The sequence below is a fragment of the Odontesthes bonariensis genome, chromosome 5, assembly GCF_027942865.1.
Source record: "Odontesthes bonariensis isolate fOdoBon6 chromosome 5, fOdoBon6.hap1, whole genome shotgun sequence".
Classification (NCBI taxonomy): domain Eukaryota; kingdom Metazoa; phylum Chordata; class Actinopteri; order Atheriniformes; family Atherinopsidae; genus Odontesthes; species Odontesthes bonariensis.
In genome coordinates, this window is record NC_134510.1 from 10,346,343 (window position 1) to 10,365,301 (window position 18,959).

An 18,959-nucleotide genomic window follows, 5' to 3' on the forward strand; every position below is an offset into this window, starting at 1 on the left:
AGAAAAAGAGCGTACATCGTCTCCCATCCATCTCCCCTCAGGATCTCGGAGCCTGACTAAGCTTTTCCCATTGAATACCTCCCAACAAATGTGCCGTGTAAGGCCTGCATGCGCACTCTCATTCCTAAAAGAAATGTGGTCATTTAGGAGTCAAACTGTGGTCAGAGAGCCAAAGACATTCATCAGTGAGATAACTGGTGTTTTCTTTCTAAACATTTCTACACAACGGGGCTAATAATGCTGTCCGATAGAGGTAATGAGGAAACTAATGCCTACAGCTAAATGAAGAGTGATGAAGGTAGGAATGGGACTCTCTCATGTTTGGCAATGAACTAAAATCTAACTGCTTGTCTTTGACAAATATATGCATGCACATCCCAGCTGCCATTCCAGGAGCAGGATATGTAACATGTGACTCATGTGGAATGGGAATGCATTGGCTCGGTGCATGTTAACTGTAAATGTTCATTCATATATGTTTTTATTTTTCATGCATAGCACCCCAACTGGACATGTTTATGATAAATGACAAGTTGTTCTGAGAAAACTGTAACTCCAGAGGGAATTGTGTGAGGTGGTGCAGCTTCTCTTCTGACCAACAGCAGTGACCAAGCTGTAAGCGTCCTCAGTAAGTAAACATCACGTTTTTCTCGTGTAATGACAACTACCCTGTTCCTATAGAGCAACTGAACATTCACGAGCATGACGCTGATTGTTCTATGAGCTTAATTACGTAGAAAAATTATTTTCTATTTACCTGCTGTCATCAACCATCAGATTTAATGCAACCACTGAATGCGTGTCATGCTAATGTGAATTGTTATGGTGATGCAACATGTCGTGAGAGAACTGTGACTGTATACAGAATATCATATAACACCTCACTTGATACACCGTCCAATCTCGCATGAATTTCAAATATCACACAAAGCTCTACAAGTGGAATACTATAAATGACAGTGACTGAAGTATGATATTACTGCAGTAAAAGTGCTTTCATCTCCACGTAAACAGTGTTAGCTTTTATGCTAACAAAGCACACCATCGAGTGTAGCAGTAAAAGTAAAGCTTTTTCATGTTGGCACAGTTTTTCACTGCAAAACTGTTGTGTGTGTGAGTCAATGAAATGCTATAATCGAAATTTAATCGAATTTAATCGAATCGGATTTAATCGAAAAAAAATCTATTCCTTGCAGGCTCTGCTTTGAGGCAGGTTATTTAAATTTGCATGTTTGTATAGTCTTAATATCTTTTATAGCTTTATTATATGTGTAATATTTCACCTTCAGCAAACAAGGCAGAAATGCTGGTGAAACTAAGGATTTGCCAACAGCGTGAAGCGACAAGAAATACTTTAAGTTTTGTCCATCAGTTCCTTTGGCTTTACTTGCATTTTTTTTTTTTTTTTTTCTTAAAACCTTTCAAAATCGACTTCAGCACCAGGTCGCTTGACCAAATCTGCACTCAGTGAGCAGCGAAACTGTGTCTAATTCACTTCTCACTTCATGAGTCATGACCTCCACCTAGCAACACTGACTTCTAAGCCCAACCAATGAATCTTCCTAAATTCCTCATCTCAAGAAAATATGCCGGCTCAGGGCTCCTTAAATCAAGAAGTGTCAACTTGTGAATGCACAGATTATTGGTCAAACAGCCTTGAAAACCGAGCTGCTGTTGACTTAGGGAGGGCAGCCTTAAAGTGGGTGGAGGCAGCAGACAGTTCCCTTGAGGCGACCCTTTTCATCCTACACAGTCCAGGTCCCTTAGGAGCCTTAGGAGTGTTGCCAGTAAGATTTACAAGTCTATCAGCCATTTCTGAGGCCCTACATCAAAATATACATTTTTGGCTTTTGGTGCTTGGGCAATCACTGGCCATGTTCAGGTGAAAGTACAGGTAGGGACAGCCTCGTCTGTCTCTATGGATGTCAGTAACAGTCATCTAACTGTGGCAACAACCCAGATACCGTGCATGTCGAAAGAGGTGTCGAAAGAGTCCATCAGTAAAGAAAAACAAAAGAACACAACTGAGGGTAATCATAGTCCCAGACACAGGCCAACAAACAAGTCAAAAGCTGCAATGATAAGACAGATATTTCTACCTCTCTGTGGATATCTTGTGGTGCTATCCTCTCTCACCTCTGTAACCTCAGTTATACCATTGACAGTGTCCGAACGGGCACCCACAGTGCAGCTGGCCCTGTTAATGTGCTGTGAAAAGGCCACGAAAGAGAGGGACTTTACTAAGTCAACATCACCGCTGTTTTAAAAAAAAAGCTGAAGGAAGCTGTAACACTGTCAACAGAAAGGCTGTAGCACATGGTCTGTTGAAAACAGCTCTCCATTTAAAGAAATAGTTTGCTTTTCAGCTGCCCCCTTTGTTCTGGATGTCTTATTGCTGTCAGTTTCAGAGCCTCCGTGTAAGATGACACAGCTGATCCTTCTGTCAAGCAAAAGTGAGTCCTGAAATGTTCTAGAGATGTTTGCTCCAGAAGTTCTGCAGAGATTTTCCACCCAGCCCTACAGTAAAATCTCCGGCACAAAAGCGGATGAGACAATGTATAAGCGTGTCAGAGAATATTCTGGAGCATTTGCTGCCACTGTGCAAGTGAGGGTGTGCTGTTGACAGTTTAACTTTTCTGTTGACCTGTATACTGCTTTCTGCTCACTCCTTGGTATAGTGGATACGTACAGATACATACAGATACATACAGATACATACGGTACTCATATCAACGCAATAAGGAGCCTAAACTGCTATTCTCATCATGCTGTAAAGCAAAATATTTCTACAGCCTAATTCTGCATCACATGCGGCCTCATGTGTGCTGTACAACCGCTTCCCTGCAGTACAGGAGAGACAGGAAGATTTTCTTTTCAGTAAAAATAACCAGGGGTGTCGTGTTCCCATCGATACGGATCAGGGCTGCAGTCGATAAATACCAATGAGAACCACAAAGCCATTGCACATTCTCATTGCACTCAAAAGCTAAATGTTAACCAGTGCAAAAATGGCCAAAGTGACCCATGTCTAACTGATACAATGCTATTGCTTTAGAAGATGAATGAATCCAGCAATGTCACATATCACATGTCTGAAAAGGTTCAGTCTATCCAAAAGACAAACTATGGACAGACATCTGCAAACCAACCCTGTATTGTAAAGCACTTACACGAGACTCATAGCTTCCAGACTTTTGAACTCTGCCTTTCCTTGAAAGAAAGTTCATAAAATTTTACCTCAGCATGTTCAGTTTTGCCCTTTAGACCAAATCCAGTGATCAGAGTGACTACATTAGAATGAATTGATTCTGTGTAAGAATTTCAACCTTTTGACTGCAGGGTCAGTCTGCACAGTCTCATTTATAACTATGACCATATCTACTGCCTTGGAAAATAACATTGCACATAATGCTCACACATTAACATGCTGCAGAACTCTAAAACTACCTTTAAATTCTCTGTGATGTATCTTTGTTAAGCCTTGACAAGAGCTTCACTACTTGAATACAACAGACAAAAGCAGCATTGAAGTGGAGAGGGGGGCAAGACGATAGGCTGAAAGAAGAGGGACGCTTGGGATGAGCTTCATACGCAGGTGATGAGCTTCAGACAGTGTCCCTCTTTCTGTCTGGGACACACTAATGGTTTCTCCGTTGTATTCACATGAATGAGGACCAATTTTACAATTTTCTTTGAGAACCTGCTGCTGAATAAACGCAGCATCAGATAAGAGTGTGTGGGCACAGACAATTCTGTGACAAGTCTGATCAAATTACACTCAGTTTATTTGAACCACCCCTGAAGAAAACACTAATAGAAAGCACCCACATGGCTGCAGGTTGACAAAATATGCATGTGTGTGTGAGTGCATGTACAGCTCAGGTTAGCAGGTTGGCCACTGGAATGGAACGAGGGTGCATTTTCTATCTGTCTCGTCGATCCACTCCAGTCTATCAGAGGAATGTCTGGTCACTAGCAATGCGTGCGGTCAACCTGAAACACCTGGCCACACCTGGGACAGCCTAGATACACGCACATCTGTGATAGACACATATGCACGGAGCTCTCCAGTCCACCTAGTGAGGCGGATTGATGAGTGCAGCTGTTCTCCATGAGACCTGAACATTTTCACTGCTCAGTTACACAAAGGCTTGTAATTAGGGCTGGGCGAGTTAACTCGTTATTATCGTGTTAACGCATCAATTATTTAACGCAGATAAATATTTTATTGCAAATTAAAGACATGTTTTATTTTTTTTTTCATTTTTATTTTTTTAAATTTAAAAAAAAATTGGGGGGGGCTTTTGTGCCTTTCATGGATAGGAAAGTTCAAAGAGACAGGAAGCAGGGGGCAGAGAGAGGTGGAACAACATGCAGCAAAGGGCCGTCCGATGCGGGAGTAGAACCGGAGCCAGCTGCAGCGAGACTATAGCCCCTTGTACATGGGGCGCCACAGACCACCCTGTTTTATAGGCTTTTATTTTGTAAAAGTCTGTTGCTGTCTGCTGCGGAACCGGAAAAGAAAATAATTGGCGGATCCACCAAACATGGAGAAGGGTACGGAACTTTTACTCGGCCATTTTCATTTTAAAGTTCTTCCAGATGGCGGAGTCGACAGAAACAAAGTCACCTGTAAACACTGGCAAGTTGAATTGTCTTCTCAGCGTAGTAGTTCCAGTCTAAAATATCACTTAAAGGCAAAACACACAACTGATACCAGCAAGTCATTCAACGAAACAGACAGTGGAGCGAGGCTTCTACATAAAAATGCTGATGTTAAAAGTGTGTTTGCACAACAAATGTTATGGCACTTTCAGTGGCATATGGCAGTACATTTAAAATAAAACTAAATGCTAAAATAGATTAATTAGATTAAAAATTTTAATCGTTGCCCAGCCCTACTAGTAATCTGACTGCCGACATCATCGTGTTCAATCTCACACAACAGCTGTCACACATCTCTGATCAGACTGTAATACACACACACACACACACACATACAGACTGGACACAAAATAGAAAATTTTAAGTAGTACTGCTGCAAACCTATCTTAAAATCAAATTCGACTTAACTTTCAAATAATGTAAGGGTCTTGTTTGAAGGTTTGAAAGCTGTTTGCAATCAATCTGTGAACATTTGCATTCTTACATGCCACCACTCCTGCCACAATTACTGTACGTAAACAGTCCGTGTGGAGAGCTAAAGAAGCAGAACACCATCCATCTATTCTCCATACTTAATGCATCCTGTTTGGGACTGTAGGCGGGTGGGAGCCTTTTCTAGCTGCCACCGAGTGAGAGGCAGGGTACATCTTGTACATCGCAGGGCCAACACCGAGACAAACAGCCATGCATGCACACATGTGCTCCCGCTGTCAATTTAGAATAACCACTTAATGCATGTTTTTAGACTCTGGGAGGAAGCCGAGGTACCAAGAGAGAACATGCAAACTCCACACACTAATTTGAACTGAAGGGAATGTCATTAATTCAGAGGTATTCCATTCTTATTCATAGATATCAAGACTTATCCACTTTTTTTGACCTGATAATGGCAGTGACTGAAATATTTGAGTTTTCACAATCACCACCATACCTAATTAAAAACATGAATGTCCAAATAAACAATCAATCCAATATAAGTCAGGATATTTTTCTATTAGATATTCCACGTGGACAAAATTGATTGACGCAAGCTCAAAAATGAGCCTACAAGCACCCTAAAGCTTACCAACTATTACATTAAGGCCTATATATTTGCCCAAAATTAAGGACGATGTGTAACGATCTGCTTTATGGGAAGTTATGGGCTGGAAGTATTTGCCTTGAACAGTTTGTCATGAAAAAATATATTGTCAATCCTCAAAGTGCATTTGGCATCATCGGAATCAAAGATACTACATTGATCCCTGAGAGAAACTGGGTTTCATCACAGGTGCTCAAACCAAGAACAGGAAAAAAAAAAGTGTAACATTCACCCCTTTAGGGATTTATGGGATAAAACTCATCATTTGTCATAGGCGGAATCATTAAGTCCTCGTTGTTTGTTCCTGCTCTTTGTCAAGTTGAGACACGCTTAAGATATTCTTTACTTTAAAACCACTCCTCTGTCATCACAAACAGAGGATTTCCTCTTGGATATGCCATGTTGATTGCACAGTGGAAAAACGGCCAGGAAGTTTCCAGTGATAAATAAAAAAAGACTACCAAAGTCTATGGGAACCTCGGCTCGCAGCACAAACAAGAGATCGCTGCGTTGCTTATCCAACGCAGACACGTGTCAGCACTAAACTTTTATAAGTCATGACAGCAGAAAACAAATTCAGTCCTCATTTTCATGCTGTCAGAGCAATTCTGAAAGGACTCTAAGATACAAGTAGAATTGGCAAAAATACACGCATGCTCATTTTATCACCATCTGGATGATTATGGCAGGATTTTGTTCAGGTGCGTGCATCTAACAAACCTCACCAGGTCTACGAAGGCACAGATTGGCTGCCGTGCAATGTGTTTCACATGAAAACTTGGATTAATGACTGTTTTGCAACCAAAAAGACGTGACACTTGCCCCAAAGAGGAAAATTTTAGAACCGCACAAGAACATTCATATTTCCACATCCAATTACCTTTTTTTTTTTTCCCCATTTTGTTTGTTGCTAAGTGTTTATGTCAGTCTCAGTTCAATGAAGCTGCAAACTTGATGACTTTTGTGAGCAAAAGTTTCTGAGTGAGGCAGCCAAACCAAAGTAAATCCGAGACATGAGTACCTAATGACTTCCAGTTGCTACACAGGGTTATCAGGACTGCCGCCATTTGGCATACCAGCACATCTTCAGTGCCTAGCAGGATATTCTGCTCGCCAGAAACAAATAGTCTTAATTTTAGTGTTTCATCTTGCAATGTCATGTATGGAGCCTGCGGTTTCAAACGGGGCATCCCATTGCAAAGCTGCTTGGACGTGAGCTCCCCATTTTACTCTGGGCTCAAATGGTGCATAGTGTTTGTGATTTTACAGACCTCAATAAACAAAACATCACTATTTAATCAAGGGGATTACCGTGACTTTTAGTGGGATTTAGCACTAAAAGGATGATTGACAGCATCGTTTTTCACTCAGCGGCCCACTGCATTTAAATGCAAGGCTTTGTGAGTCTTGTATCCATTGATTAAAGCTTGTTGTGTTTTGTCTGTTAACAGATAAAAATGTGGCCGGCAGACAATTGCTGTGAAAGCGTTCAGCAAAAAAAGCTGCGGTTTTTCATTCTCCACAGCCTTTGCGACTGACTGCACTTGTTGCAGTCCCCTTCACCTCCTCAGCGGATCCAGTGAATGGACATCTGTTGGGCGCTGGCACACCGACAGCCCAGTTGAGTGTTTGAGGTGAAACTGCATCCCAGACTGGGCGTTGAGAGGGTTTTTTTTAGGAGCTTGTTGTTGTTTTTCAAGGCAGCAGCAGGCGGAACCAGCATCAGAGGGACGTACTGAGAGCCGAGATGCACACAGATGCCTCATTAAGATGTGATCAAGCAGAGAGACAGAGGACTTCTGTGAAGTGAGGCCAACGCTCTGCTCAGCATCACAGAGAACCCTTTCTGCACCTCGCACCCCACTTCATCTCTTTATTGCATTGCGAGCGCACACAAAACACACCTATAATATCCGGTTCCACCGTGGAGGAAGGGGGAGGGGGAGCAAGGTGAGGCCGTGCGTCCAGACATCTGCAGCGTGGGCACACACGCACATGCAGAGAGATTAGAGGGAAATTGAAGCCTGTCGATGTGAGGACAGGCTGCTTTCAGCGCTGCATCCCTCAGCATCAATTAGCAGGTTGTGCTGTGACTGGCCCCCGTCAGAGGTAAAGTGGACCGGCTGAGAAAGGTAAACACACCTCATCCACAGGGCTTGCTGAAATCAGGAGGAGGGCAACAATGTGCCACTGCCTGCGCCACAAGAGCCTGCCTGTGCCTGGCCAATAACGCGCTTAGCAGTCATTTCCTACCTTCTCCTCCAATTTCCTTACCCTCGGTTCATGTATAGGTCCGACAGTGAAGGGTTCACCTGGCTGCATAAGAAACCTTTTTCACTGCCGTTGCTCCTACGTGCGTGTGTCTGAGGAAGCCTGTGTTTGGGGGTCACTTTGGCCGACTGATGAAAGCATTCAAGTTCATCAGGTGCAACCGCCAGCTGCAATTTGTGTCCTGGTTATCCACTCGAAATACAAATTAGAGATGTACTTTTCTCGCAATATTATTTACTGAACAAACTGTGCTCAGCAGAAACGGGCACAGCAGGCTCCTCCGCTGTTCCCTAATAAAAGCTTTTGCGCTCGCATGATCAATCTTATTAAACCACAATTTCTCCCAAAACAGAGCAACAACGCAAACTGTGAGCTCATTTAGGACAAGCAGCTTGAAAGGGAGATGAAAAGCCACCTTGTAAAAGGAAGAACAAAGGGCTGAGGCTCTTGTAACATTCACTCTTCACACCACTCCAAAGGAAAAATTGGAGAAGGGAAAAAGCAGTAAATAAACATTGTAGGAGAGAAATTGTTTTAAAACAGACATTTTAAGTCTTTCTGTGATGCTTCAATCTATGATTAAAGGAGCTTTTAATGTCTGAGGTCCAGCTTGATTAAAACAGACAAAATATAATGCAACGCCCCCTCACTGGCTGGCTTCTACATGAATTTTGGCCACCCTGTGCAGCCCTCTGTCAGAGCCCAGTTGTGCACTGGGTCCATTCAGGGCCCCAAGGTGTAAAATGAGATGTAAACAGTTTAGTGGACTAAGTGCCTGAGCAGTAGGCCTCCAGATTGTCCTCTATGACAAACCGTCTTCCTCTTTTCCTGAGGAGAAGGTTTGAAAATATATACTGTATATATTTCAAATCAGAACAGTTAGAAAAGGACAGAGATGGAAATTAGATTGCGAACACAATGGCGTGTAAGGTGTGACGCAGCAGCCATGTTACTTTTGCAAGTAAGCTTTTCAGGATGTGCCGCTGTTAAGCAAAGAATGAGATATTGGTGTCAATATACTTACTTGCCGTTAGAGAGGATGTTGCGACATTTGTTCTGCAAGAACAGAATCTGTTGCTGCTTACACTGTAGCCCGGTCCAAAAGAAACCTCCCCAATAAGCATGACACACTATAAAAATGTATGCAGTTCTTTCCAGTTAAGCTGTGGTTTCATTTGACCAAATATGTTCCAACGTTTAAGTAGATTCAAAGTAAAGTTAAAGTCAAAGTTAGTTTTTGTTACATTTATATTGGCGGGATATTCATAGAAATGATTCAACTCACAAAATTCACTCTTTAATGTTCATCTTTTACGACCCATGCGTCTATGTATTAACACCTCGCCTCAGTCTACAATTCCACACTCACATTTACACACAGGACTGACGTACAGCATTTGGTGCTCTCGTGAACAGAGCATTAACAAACAAGTCTCTGTACAGCCACCACCTCACAGATAATGGCCTCTTTTGAAATCCACTATCTGACTTATCAGCTGACAGATTGGCAGCTCCAGAAACTGCAGTAAACTGACTGCAGCCTTTATCAGCTCTGGGCAGCTTCCACCGTGAAAACGCACTGTGAATTTAGTTTATGATATCCAATCTGAGAATAAAAAAAAGTCATTCATTTACTGCTGTAGTTTCCAACAAAGAAACACGTGTGACCAACAAGAGGCCTGAAAAACAGCTCAGGGGTAAGAACAGACTGAACAAGGGTTCTAAAATTAGCCCGACATCAACAAAAAGCAGCAGTGTTTTGAGGACACCTTTCACATAGGAATGACCCTGAGTTACGCCAGTTGTTTTGAGGGTCAGTCAGCACCATGGACAGAGACCCTGTGTGTTGCCACAGCTTGACCTCTGGGGCCCCATCACGCCACAAAACCAGGAGAAAACACTAGAAAGGCTCAGAAGGCTGTCAGACACTCATTGTCTGTGATGCAGTTATGGAATGCAAGAGAATAAAACCACCAGGCAAATTCAACAGCAAATATCTATTATTTTATTACAGTCTATTTTTGTTAGACAGGCTATTTGTTCAGCAATAACATGCAAAGTCAGGCCTGTGTCTTGTGATTCACAAGGAAGTTGCTCAGCAACAGCAGGACCCTGTTCCTCTTTTTGACCGTGAGAAAAGATAACAAAAACATGCTTTAGATAACCACTTGAGCCTGTGCTACAGCTTGTAGGCTTGTGTTACTCATCCATTTTACACTACAGTGCATTATTACTGCCCCGCTGCTGTCACTAAAAAGCCGTAACACTTCAGTGTAAACAAAGGCCCCCGTCTGTCTGTGTGGCAGCAGCGCCGGGTCTCTTTAAATTCTAAATATAACCTAAAGTCCAAAGCTGATACCTTAACGTCCTGGCTTATGTGACGTTGAATGAAAGGGAGACTAATCAAACTGAAACATGACTCATTTAGCAAACGTTTGGTTTTGTTGTTGTTGTTGTTGTTGTTGTTGTTGCTTGTGTAGTGAGTCAAAGAAGAACGTCACTTCGAGTATTAGCTAGTTGTAAACTTTATATTAGCACTGACTCTTGTCATATACCGGCAAAACGTTGTTGTGGGTTTGAAACTACAAAGCGTTGAGCACTGACACCCTCTGAAAGTTAGCTAAACCCCGAGACAAGAGGTATTACAGCATGTTGCCACCGCGTTGCCTCTGACATGTTGCTATTTAAGGATGACCGTTAGGGTTTAGCCAGAATGGAAATATTTCCTGCAGTACCTGAAGGCAGCAGCTTACTTTCGACCCTCGTCGTTCATTGAAACAAAAGCGGAAAACCCGCATATATGCACAATGTGCACTCACTTTGTTCAGGTGGGGGTTTCGGGTAACATCGTAGCCCTTCTTCTTGGTGAAAACGAAAGTTTTCCGTTTGTCTTCGGACTTATACATCTCTGTTTCCACCGACTCCCGTCTGACCAGCCCGTGTGGCATGTTGTTGCCGGTTGTTGCCTCTTTAAATAGAACGACTGTGGTGAAGTGTTGTGGATGCGCAGGTCCTGCCGCGGTGCTCTGATCCCGCGTCTGTCCCGGACTTTAAGAAGAGTCTGAGTGTCCTTATCGGTGAAGCTGTTTCACTGTTACTCACTGAAGGTCAGCGTGTGAGCGAAGTGACAGTTTGTACCTGTGACCTAACAGGTACATAATTACAAAACAGTAACGGACACAAAACGGAACGCGCCGTTCAGTGACTTTAAACCTGAAATTGCTTGTATCATTTCAGCCTGCAGAAACAGTAACAACTCCAAAAATGACAGTAAACAGCAAATGATTGTGATGGGAGCCACAGCAGTTTATGGGAGATTTGCATTTGCAGTGAGTGTAGTAGACAACAAGTAAAGTAAGCTAAAGTAAATGCCTCTTTCACAGTAAGAAGCATTTAGGCATTCCCAAGAGCAAAATAGGTCTTTATTGAAAGCTTCACGCCATGTACGTTTTAGATATTTTCTGATGAGTCATGGCTTTAGTCACTAACACACTGTAGCAAAGATCATTTCATGACACGGTGAGTCTAAAGTGTCAGGAGAGAGTATATCTGAGGCCAAGGCCAACCTGCGCACTGTTACAGAGGGACAGTTGCAACATTAGACATAAAGGAACACTGACAGGAATACCCTGGCATTTTAGGAGTGGAAGAAAGGTTATTTACCCCCCATTCCATCCATCTCATGTTGATGAGGTCACAGCTACTTGTTCACAGCCGTCTCCTGAGAGCTGACTGGTTTGTCCAGGTGTTGAAATTCTGACTCACCGGGGACGTGTGCAGAATCTCATCCATTTACACTCATATGTTTCGTACTATTTTATGAATAATTCATCCTTTTGAATGGTTTTCTATGCCAGTCAACTGCTCTGAGCGCCATTGCGTGTAACAGTAAGATAAAAGGGAGGTTAAACTCTGGATGCTGCATGACTAGAATCAGATTTTATGTTGCGGGTTTCACGCATGCTGAAGGCATAAAGATGGCCACACTGATGAAGTTAATTCAAGCCTGTCTGGAAAACCATAAGTGGAATCTGGAATGACCAAAACGATGAAAAAAAAAATCTACCCTTGGATCCTGATGCGATGTGATGTAACAGACTGGAGTAGTATTGAGAACTCTTCCTGGACAAATGTGAACCAACCTACGCTTAGTACATTCAAATTAAAATAAAACAATTTCATCATCCACTGTTCATAAAATCCCTAAATTATCAAGAGAATCTGGAGATGTCTTTGTGCGAAATGCATACAAATGACAACCAGCCATGATCTGTGATCTTCAGGCCCTCGGACTGCGCCACATTAAAAACAGGCACGATTTAGTGTTTTTCTTTGTTGATGCGTCCACACGTGACAGTAAAAACTCTTGAAAAGAAGGAGCACTGCTTCTCCTCCCTGTTAGGATGAGGGTCAGGGGAGAACTGTCCTGTCGCCTGACAAATCCAAATATGTAATCGTAAGCTCGTATGGTGTCACAGACATGGCCTGATACTTGTGGCGGACCACTTGGTCATCAAATCCAACTCCGTCTGCTGCCAAATGGATGAACCTGACTGACCTCTGTAATAGTAAACAGTCATGATGTAATCCAGACAGACAATGTTTGGGGAAAAAAAAAAGAGAGAGTGAAATCACTTATAGGTATTTCAACCTTTCAACCTATTTCAAATAAAAGTGGGTGCCAAACACCCACTTTTATTCACTGAAGAAGTACAAGTACATACATATATATATATATATATATATATATATATATATATATATATATATATATATATATTGTGTAGGCATAACATCCAAACCTTGAAACAAATGATCAAATGGATACAGTATTATTTCCTGATTAACAAACTGCTATGTGCCAGCCAAGAGATGTTGAAAAAGAAGTGCTGGGAGCTGTGTGTTTGATACTGATCAGTGTGTCTAGCCAAAGTGTTTCCATATACGGATTCACAGTCCAAACCACCATGTTCATCAGGCTTTCTTACTGTGCTTGAATAACTAATCTGGACGACAAACATCTGCCTTGTGTTTCCATATCGGGCGGCTGGAAGTTATTTTAGACATTCAGGCGGGACGCCAGTTGGCAGTGGGATGGTGGGAGGAATGCACGGGAGTTTGGGAAACACCATCGGCCCACCCATTGAAGGTGATCACAGCAGTGAAACAGCTGGATGTTGCCGAGGAAGCCATCCACCTGGCTGTAGTGTTTAATGTGTTTGTCGTGAAACCGAGAGAGAACAGTCAGGCTCTAAAAATGTGATTACTATTGTCAATAAAGTGTGTGGTTCCGCTTGTGATGTGTTAATGGTTGTTTTTATTCAAAAGCTCTTAAGTCAAGCTATCACTGTGTCCAGCTGGAAATGAAATAGTCCTTCCTGTGCCTCAGGACCAGTGTTTAGAAACCAAGTGTATATTAAAGGCTTTAATGAATGAAGGGGTGTGGGAAATAAAATAAGCTAAGAATGACCTTTTACATGTAGATATTCATAAATTATTGACAGTTACATTTACTTATAGCCTTCACTAAAGTAAACTTGTTAGAAGATGACATGCCACAGAAAAGAACACATTAATTTGCATCTTTCTCAGTTTCTTTTCATCCACCTGTTTGTTTGTATTCACTTTGCACAATAAGCCCTGAAAAGAAAGAAGGCCTTAACAGGCTAATCACTGCTAGGGTTATCACTGCTCAACAGCCACCTTGTTAATGCACTTGGCTTGTTACTTTTGGCCAACAAGACCAGGCTCCAGGTGCACAAATAACACACAAACAAACAGACAAACAGCAAGAACACAGCTTCCTTCCTTCACAGAAACTGGCATTTCCAAAGACAGAAATGTGGGTTGAGAATGAACCCATATTTTGCCTTCTTCAGACCATGCAAACACTCCTTCTGGGAGCAATTTGATCCTCATGTGGTGAAGTGAAAATGGGAAAAAGGTGACACATTTGAGTATAAGTGAACAATTTCACAGAGCTTGCGCCCTAATATCACAGGACTTAGTTTGCTCATGCAGCTTTAAAAAGAAAAGTCTTTAGAGATTATTCTGATATTCTGGCACCAGATCATAGTTGGCATAAGTGCTGGTTTACATATCCAAGGGCTGTTCTCCTTGAGCTGCATTCATCCATTGTGAATAAAGCAGGACTTGTCAGTTTTGTCTTGGTGTGAGCAGATCTGATTTTTTTTGTCTCTCATTTGTAATCTGATCATTTCTCTCCCACATTTTTTGTTATCTCTGCAGATTCCTCTGCTTTGAATTTACGCAGTCGATTTCTTTGTGTTCCCTTTTGTATTGCCCCGTCAGGCCCCCGCCACCCAGACATGGGCCGCGCGTCGGAACCGACATTTTGTACTGGATGTTCGTTGATATTATGTTGATAGCGGAAGTTTATCCATGGCTGTGAGGTGGCTAAGAAAATAGTGCGAGCATGAACGAGCTGCCAAATAAAACACGACAGAAGCAACTCTTCGCAACAAAATTTGATATGGATTACCAGTGCACACCAGTAACCACTCCGGTGAGTTGATGATTTTGAAAACAGACGTTTATGGTGCTTTTACGGACCTTTTTGGACATGCATATGACTTGCCATTCTGAAGCAGGTTGAGATGAATCAAAATTAGGCAAATACCGGAGACAGCAGTAAACATCAAAAAAGCGGTGAGGGGGGTTTTAAAACATTGCAGACGACTCAGAAAAGAGGCTTAATGTTGAAAATACCGGAGTTCTCCTTTAAGTTCATATGCGTGTAAAGGCAGATGAGCGAATGCTTTTGGCAATATAGAGTATGTAATTAAGTGTCATCCCCAAGAAACTCTCCAAACAGATTTCTGTTGATTATTGTGATTCAGATTCTTTCAGTGACATGACACTCTCTTAAAACGTTATTTTTGGAAATAATGCAAATTCTGAAAAATAGATTTTAAGTTGGGAGTGGGTTCTCTCTGGGTACTGGGTTTGCTCCCACAGTCTAAAAAGATTCATGTTAGGTTGATGATACTAAACTGATCCTGGGAGCGAGTGTTCATAGTTGTTTGTGTCTGTATTGGCCGTTGGCCTTCACTCCTGCCCAGGGTGTACCCTGTCTCAGCCTCCTCTGTGACCCTGAACAGCATGAAGCACGTTTGGAAATGGGTTGATGGATGGGTGTGGAAAATGACTGAATGAATGGCATGGACAGTGAATGAACAGTTCAAGTTTGGCGACAAGATTGAGATAAAAAAACAGGATAAAAATTCATCTTCACTGGCATTATGCAAACAGGAAACGGATGTTTGGATAGCTGTGATGAATACATGTGATGGGAACATGACTAATTAGGGTAGGGCTGTGAGTGAGTTTCTGAAAAGTTCTGCTCCCACTGACCTTAAACTGTATTCTCATGTGGACAAGAGGCCAAACGGCACAGAAAAAGAAATTGCACATGTGGACGAGGAGTTAGGTTTTTAAAAGCATTGAGCTTTTGACTCCACTGGAGAGAAACTTAGTTTGCACGGTTATACATGCTAATATCTGGTAAATACTCAACATAAAACACATCTGAGGTCGATCGAAGGTACCACTTTTCGGACATCATTCAATCGGATGGCTGAAAGTTTTAATATGGATCAAGGTGGTTGACCAAACATCTGATTGACCAAACTACTCGCAAATGATGAAACTCTGATTGTACCTTTAGTACCAGTCAAGGCTTTAGGTTAATGACAATCAATCAGGGCCACGATCTGAGATAATGTCAAGGATCACTGTGAAGCCAGCTGCACCCACACAGGCTCTAAAACAAACCATGACTCATGCTATAAAACACTCATCCTACTATAACGTTATGTAATATTAACAGAATGATGGTTTATAATGTAATAAATGTGCTAACATATGCAACTATATGCTGTTACCTTTGACATCATTTGTTTGCAGCAGATCTCCTTATTTCATCACACCTGTTTACCACCAGTCTATATAAGCAGTCTACTTTTATAGCATCTTGATAACAGACAGACAGTATACTCAGATTGGAACTTCCTTAATATAAACTTTTCATCCATTTAGTCTGCATCTCACACAGCTGCTTCCTCCCCCTTTTTTTCTTTCTTGTGTGTGTTTTAACTTGTGTTTATCCCTATGGGGCTTTTATGGTCAGGAAGAGGGGGAGGCAGTAGACAAAGACAAATACAATTACTGAGAATAAAATCACACGCAAACACATGGTTTTCTCTCTTACCTCCATTTATTTCGCTGCATACTGACAGCAACACCTGGCCATACTTCCTCCACAGTGGCTGATGGTAAAGAACTCACAAACGTGGTCGTTAAATGTAATTACAGCTAGACTCTATGGAGCAGGGAAACCATAGCTTCTGGTTGCATTGGCACCTGTCAGTATAAACTGTAGAGCATTCAGATGATGGTTGGATGTAATGCTGATCCAGTGTGTTTGCAGCCCTTTAAGGCAGAGGAGGGAACTGCAACTATCAGTAAACTTCAAGACATCCAAAGTACTTCCTTACTTCCAGTAAAACTAACTCTGTGCTTTAGGAATAGTATACTGTATCATAACGTAAGGAGGATTCAGGAGCTTCAGGTGTTGAAAGATATGCATATAACGCCATGTGGATCTGAAAACAAGAAATAGCTCAAATCAATGGGTGATGAGGCACAAAGGTCAAGGTCTCAAACAACACGAGAGCGTCAGGTGAAGCCGATCCTCACGTGTATGACAGTGTGCTCACCTGCCTTGGCCTTTGAGGCACTGACCGTTCCGCCTTTTTAATTATCAACCCTTCGGGCCAATAAACTCCACCTGCAATTAGCCATGTGTGGTTTGCTTTCGTAGTGGGTTCACAGAATAACTTTTTTCCGTAGTTTTCCACTCTACAATCCCTCCGGGTTTTTTGAATGGGATTTCATTGCCACATTGACAGAGGAAAAATCTGAACAAAAACACATTTCCTCCTTGAAGGTACTTTTATTAAGCCATAACTGTTCTTGTTTGGACTGAATAGAACAAACACGAAAAAGAGCTCGGAGGCCTTCGGCCTGCTGCACACCTTAGCAACAGTGGAGGAAATGGGTGGATGTTTTGAAGGGGTTCCAGAGGGAGGCTGCAAGTCTGCTGCCAAACATACAGACCTACATGACTGCCTTCCCTCCTGTTAGTTCTCTGTTTCTCATGTGAGTTCATATATGACCTTCCCCCAGTCCCCAAAATCAATGGACCCTTTCACTGATTACCCTTCATAATGACCCACTGTTTGAGCCCACAGATATTTAGGAAGGAGGAAAAAGAGGACTTCAAGTTGCAGCTTTTCTGTTTTGCTTTATTAGAGAAAGTAGAGTTGATATGAGTGTACTGCAAGAAGGAGTTTGATCATAATAGAACAAGTTGAGCTAACAAAGCCGTGAACATGTCCTGAGGAAGGTACTGCTGAGCCTGTGGTTCACAGGCCACATGAATGTTTCAAGTAGGGTCATTGTATGGGCTGAATGCTACATTTGACAGATTGTTAGTTTTTCAGGAGCTGAATATAAGTTTTCTTTGGTGTATACTGTAATAAGCTGTTCACGCTATACTCGTCCATGCTATACTTCCATGCTTTAAAATAGAGAAATTCAACATCATTTGCAACTGACAGCATACAAACACAGCTTATGCCACAAATGATATGAGGGCAAAATAACTATCTCAAAATGGAGTCCTTGATATGAACAATATGTAGCTATGCTATGCACAGATGAAGTTTGTGCAAATAAAGAAAAACTTTAGAAATGCCAGAAATTCCAAACAAACAAAACAAAATTGGAACACAATGCAACAGACCGAGGCACACAACTTTGAGCGATGCTTGTGCTCTACTAAAATAGTTCATACAAAAACATCAGATATCTGTGGTGCGATGAGGAAACTGACTTTTCAACGAGAAGACTTTTTTTGCACCCTCTTCCTGCAAGAGTTTTAAACTGAGTGAAGAATAATTAAGATCAGCTGGGAGTAAATGGAACCATTGATTCTTCACTTTATTTCAAAGCTATGGAAACCTAGCAACAAGCTAGTAGAGTTTTCAAATGAACAGCTACATATAAATAGTTACAATTGGTAATTTAGTGTAATATAAGGTGAAAAATCTTGGCTTTATTAATTCTGTTCAACTCAAATTCAAAAGAAAGACAAACAATTATGCTAAAAAGCTTACAAGACAAACTTATAGCTGTCTAGTAAGCTATTTAGCCTGTTTGCTTCCACTTTTGACAATCTAGCTACTGTAACGAGCTTTGACAAATGTAAGTAGCCTGCCACTTCAGAGTGGAAGGGAAGCTTAGCCATGTGGACTCCTCCCAAATATTTAAAATACTAAAATAACAGAAAATAATGAATTAAAAAAAGCACTATATATGCTCATGATGATATAAACAATCGTTTTCACCTCTGAGTGACAAAAGTTTGCCACATTCACTCAGTGTGAGTTGCATGTATTTTGCTCATGCACTAATGTGAACCATTTACGATGCCAAAGATCTATTATCTGTGGAAATGTTAATGCTGTGGACTGCTCTGAGGACCGCATAAGTGATGTTTCATGTTCGATTTATTTGAGCAGAGCAGGCAGATTTGTTTACCATCCAAAACCTTTGCTCAAATTGAACGTGACTTGAGAAAACTGAGTATGTTTTATGTTAGTGACAAGTCCGACCAAATGGGAAATGGTGGAGGGACAGCACAGATTGCTAATGGTACAAAATACTTTAAGTTGTTGATGGAAAAATAGAGAAATACTGTAAAGACTCTAGGCATAGCTGTGTAGTTAAAGAGAGGAGAGATGTTGCATATGTTTTGCCTTTGATGCTTGGTTTGATTTTAAGGTAAATTAATAGGCCAAAGAGAATTACTTTTCAAAATAACTTTGACACAACTGTTGAAAAGTGAAATAGTTTTTCC

At 41.6% G+C, this 18,959-nt stretch overlaps 1 protein-coding gene across 1 annotated transcript in view; it reads right to left on the reverse strand.

The window, feature by feature from the left end:
* me1 (malic enzyme 1, NADP(+)-dependent, cytosolic) overlaps nucleotides 1–11,093 on the reverse strand; it is an 87,440-nt gene extending 76,347 nt beyond the window's left edge. Inside the window, exon 1 of the mRNA XM_075464889.1 lies at nucleotides 10,837–11,093. Coding sequence (XP_075321004.1) covers nucleotides 10,837–10,965 — 129 coding nt within the window. The 5' untranslated portion in view covers nucleotides 10,966–11,093. The remainder of the gene's footprint in view (nucleotides 1–10,836) is intronic.
* Nucleotides 11,094–18,959: the final 7,866 nt, after the last annotated feature.